Source organism: Fonticula alba (assembly GCF_000388065.1).
Source record: "Fonticula alba strain ATCC 38817 unplaced genomic scaffold supercont2.4, whole genome shotgun sequence".
Lineage (NCBI taxonomy): Eukaryota > Rotosphaerida > Fonticulaceae > Fonticula > Fonticula alba.
In genome coordinates this window covers 2,181,733-2,184,510 of record NW_009242974.1, presented here as the reverse complement: position 1 = coordinate 2,184,510, position 2,778 = coordinate 2,181,733, and the positions used below count along the sequence as shown (strand labels likewise).

Sequence of the window (2,778 nt, the reverse complement as noted above, 5' to 3'; positions counted from 1 at the left end):
TCCATGTTTCTTTGGCATCCACCCAAACTGACACGTGTCTCCTCGCTCCTCCGTCGGCACATTGTAGAACGCCATCACCGCCCTGAAGGACCGCAGCGGCTCTTCCCGCCAGGCCATCCTCAAGTACATCCAGGCCAACTACCCGGTCAGTGACCAGGCCAGCCTCCAGGTTCGCCAGGCTCTCCGTCGTGGCCTGACCAAGGGTGTCTTCGAGTTCCCCAAGGGCCCCTCCGGTGCGGTGAAGCTTTCTGCCAGCGTCCGCGAGAAGCAGCGCGCCGACACTCGCAAGGAGGCCCAGAAGGCCAAGCAGGCCGAGAAGCCCGCCAAGGCCGAGAAGAAGACCACCAAGGCCGCCGGTGAGAAGGCCGCCCCCGCTACTCCGACCAAGAAGAAGACCACCAAGGCCACCACCCCCAGCAAGAAGACCGACTCCCCGGCTACCCCGAGCAAGAAGACCACCGGCACCGTGGCCAAGAAGGCCGCCGCCGGCAAGGCCACCAAGAAGGCCACCACCGCCGCCGGCAAGAAGAAGGTCGCGGCCGCCGGTGTTAAGGCTGCCGCCTCGGCCGCCAAGAAGGCCGACGCCAAGAAGACCACCACCAAGAAGGCTGACACCAAGAAGACCACCGGCAAGAAGACCGACGCCAAGAAGCCTGCCACCAAGAAGGCCGGCAAGGCCTAAATGGCCTGCATCCACCACGTCTGCCATCCTTCCACCTCCTTTCGACTGTCGTCCTTTCTCTTTCTTCCCCTTGATTGGTGTGCAGCCCGAAGGAGAGGGGGAAGGATGCGCATGTGCGTGTGCGCGTGTCTGTGAGTTCACATGTGCCCCATTTCGTCTGGCGGCGCGGCCTCTTCCCCCTCCCCCTCCTCCTCCTCCTCCCGGCCTCCGTGTGTGTCTGTGTGATTGCTTCGCGCGTGTGCACACAAGAGAGAAGGGCAGCCGCTGTGCTCTCCCCCTGTCGCCTCCTCACTGTGTGTGTGTGTATGTATGTGGACATGCGTATATCTTTCGCGCGTGTCCGTGTATTCGTGTGTCAAGCCCTGGCGGTGGCTGCTCGTCTCTCCGTCCTCCTCACTCTCGGAGCGACACAGGCCGCATGCCTCCTTCGCACGCATGTCACATCTGTACAGGCGCACATCCTCCCCTCTCTCCTGTCTGCCTGCATTGTTTGCGCTTCCCCCACCCCTTCTCCCCTTTCCTCGGACCCCTTCGGTGTCGCTTGCCCCCTTTCCTTCCTTCTTCACAGCAGGGTGCGTCTCCATTTGCCCTTTCTTCTTCTTTTCTTCCCCTCTTTGCCTTTGTTCCCATGGTCGCACCGGCTCCGAGCTGACATTTGCAGCATGTCCCCGCGGATCATTTCTCCTTTCCTCCCTTTCCCCCCCCCTCTCTCTCAGACGCTCGCAATGTGCTTTCCCGTCATTCCGTGGCCGATGAAGGGTCTTCGCGTGGATGTCGTGTCTCCTTCCTCCTTGCTCCTGTGTCTTCCTCCTTCGTCTCTCTTCCTCTTCAGGCAGCAGAGATGGTCGAGAGAGAGGTGCACAGGCCCAAAGGAGCAATGATGTGCATGTCTAGCTTTGTGGCCGCCCAGTCGCACGCACTCCTTCCCGTCTTCCTCTTCACTCCTCCCTCCTCTCATGGCACGCCGGTCGAGGCCCCGTCCTCTGCCCCCCCTCTCCTCCCCCGGAAATGGCAAGGGACGGGGGGATAGAGGCCGCAATGTTGTGTTGTGGAGCCCTGGTGGCTGCCCTTCCTTCGCTCCTCTTTCCCCCCATTCCCCTTCTCTTCCTTCCCGGTCCTGCCAAGAGGGGATTGCTCTTCCTCCCCCCCCCTCTCTCTCTCTCTCTCTCTCTTCCCTCAGCCCTTGTGAACTAGTTCTTCTTGTCTTCCCCTTCCATCGTGCGCCCTTGCTCTCTCCTCCTCTTCCTTTCCCCTCTGTGCGGTTGAGTTGTACAGTAGCCAGTCTTTTGCCTCGCCCCACAGAGACGATTCCCTCTTCCCCCCTCTCCTGCGGAACGAGGAGGAGTCAGGCCGCGATGTGTCAGTGCCCTTCTCCGGCAATACAATACCTTCATCATTTTCTTCTCCTGGTCTATTTTTTTCCCCCCCTTGTGCACCGCACTCAACGGGGGGCGGGGGTGCGGCGGCCACCCCGGCAACAGCACCTGGACCTGTCCGCCCCTGCCTGTGCTTCCTGATTCGGCCCCGACTGAGGAAGCACAGGCAGGGAGCAGCACCACCCAGGCGGCGTGCCGTATGTGGTGCAAAGTTCACGGTCGTCCCAGGATGACGCCACTGCCTTGGTTGGGCGTCATCCGCGCGCGCGCGCGTTCGCCGGGGCCGGGACGGCGGGGGGGAGGGGGCCAAAGTGTATCCCCCAGGGGAGCGAGGGCACCCCTGTAGAAATGACATTCGCCCAAGTTGCTGGTCAAAAGGGTGCAAAATAATACGCGCCCGGGGCGAGGTGAGATTTTTTGTCGTCCGGGGCGTCAGCGGACCTTATCTCCCCTTTGTCGGCTCCCCGGACTCCTGGTAGATCGGAAGAGCACACGTCTGAGGGGGGGAGGGGGCCAAAGTGTATCCCCCAGGGGAGCGAGGGCACCCCTGTAGAAATGACATTCGCCCAAGTTGCTGGTCAAAAGGGTGCAAAATAATACGCGCCCGGGGCGAGGTGAGATTTTTTGTCGTCCGGGGCGTCAGCGGACCTTATCTCCCCTTTGTCGGCTCCCCGGACTCCTGGTTCGCGCTGCGGGGACGGTTTCGCGCCTCTCCCTTTC

At 61.8% G+C, this 2,778-nt stretch overlaps 1 protein-coding gene across 1 annotated transcript in view; it reads left to right on the top strand.

Annotated features, from left to right (window-relative positions):
* Positions 1-1,846, top strand: part of H696_03017 (hypothetical protein) — a gene marked incomplete at its 5' end in the record, with an annotated part of 3,157 nt that extends 1,311 nt beyond the window's left edge. Inside the window, 2 exons of the mRNA XM_009496903.1 lie at positions 68-1,254; positions 1,399-1,846. Of these exons, the coding sequence (XP_009495178.1) occupies positions 68-682 (615 nt within the window). The 3' untranslated portion in view covers positions 683-1,254; positions 1,399-1,846. The remainder of the gene's footprint in view (positions 1-67; positions 1,255-1,398) is intronic.
* Between the last annotated feature and the right edge of the window lie 932 nt (positions 1,847-2,778).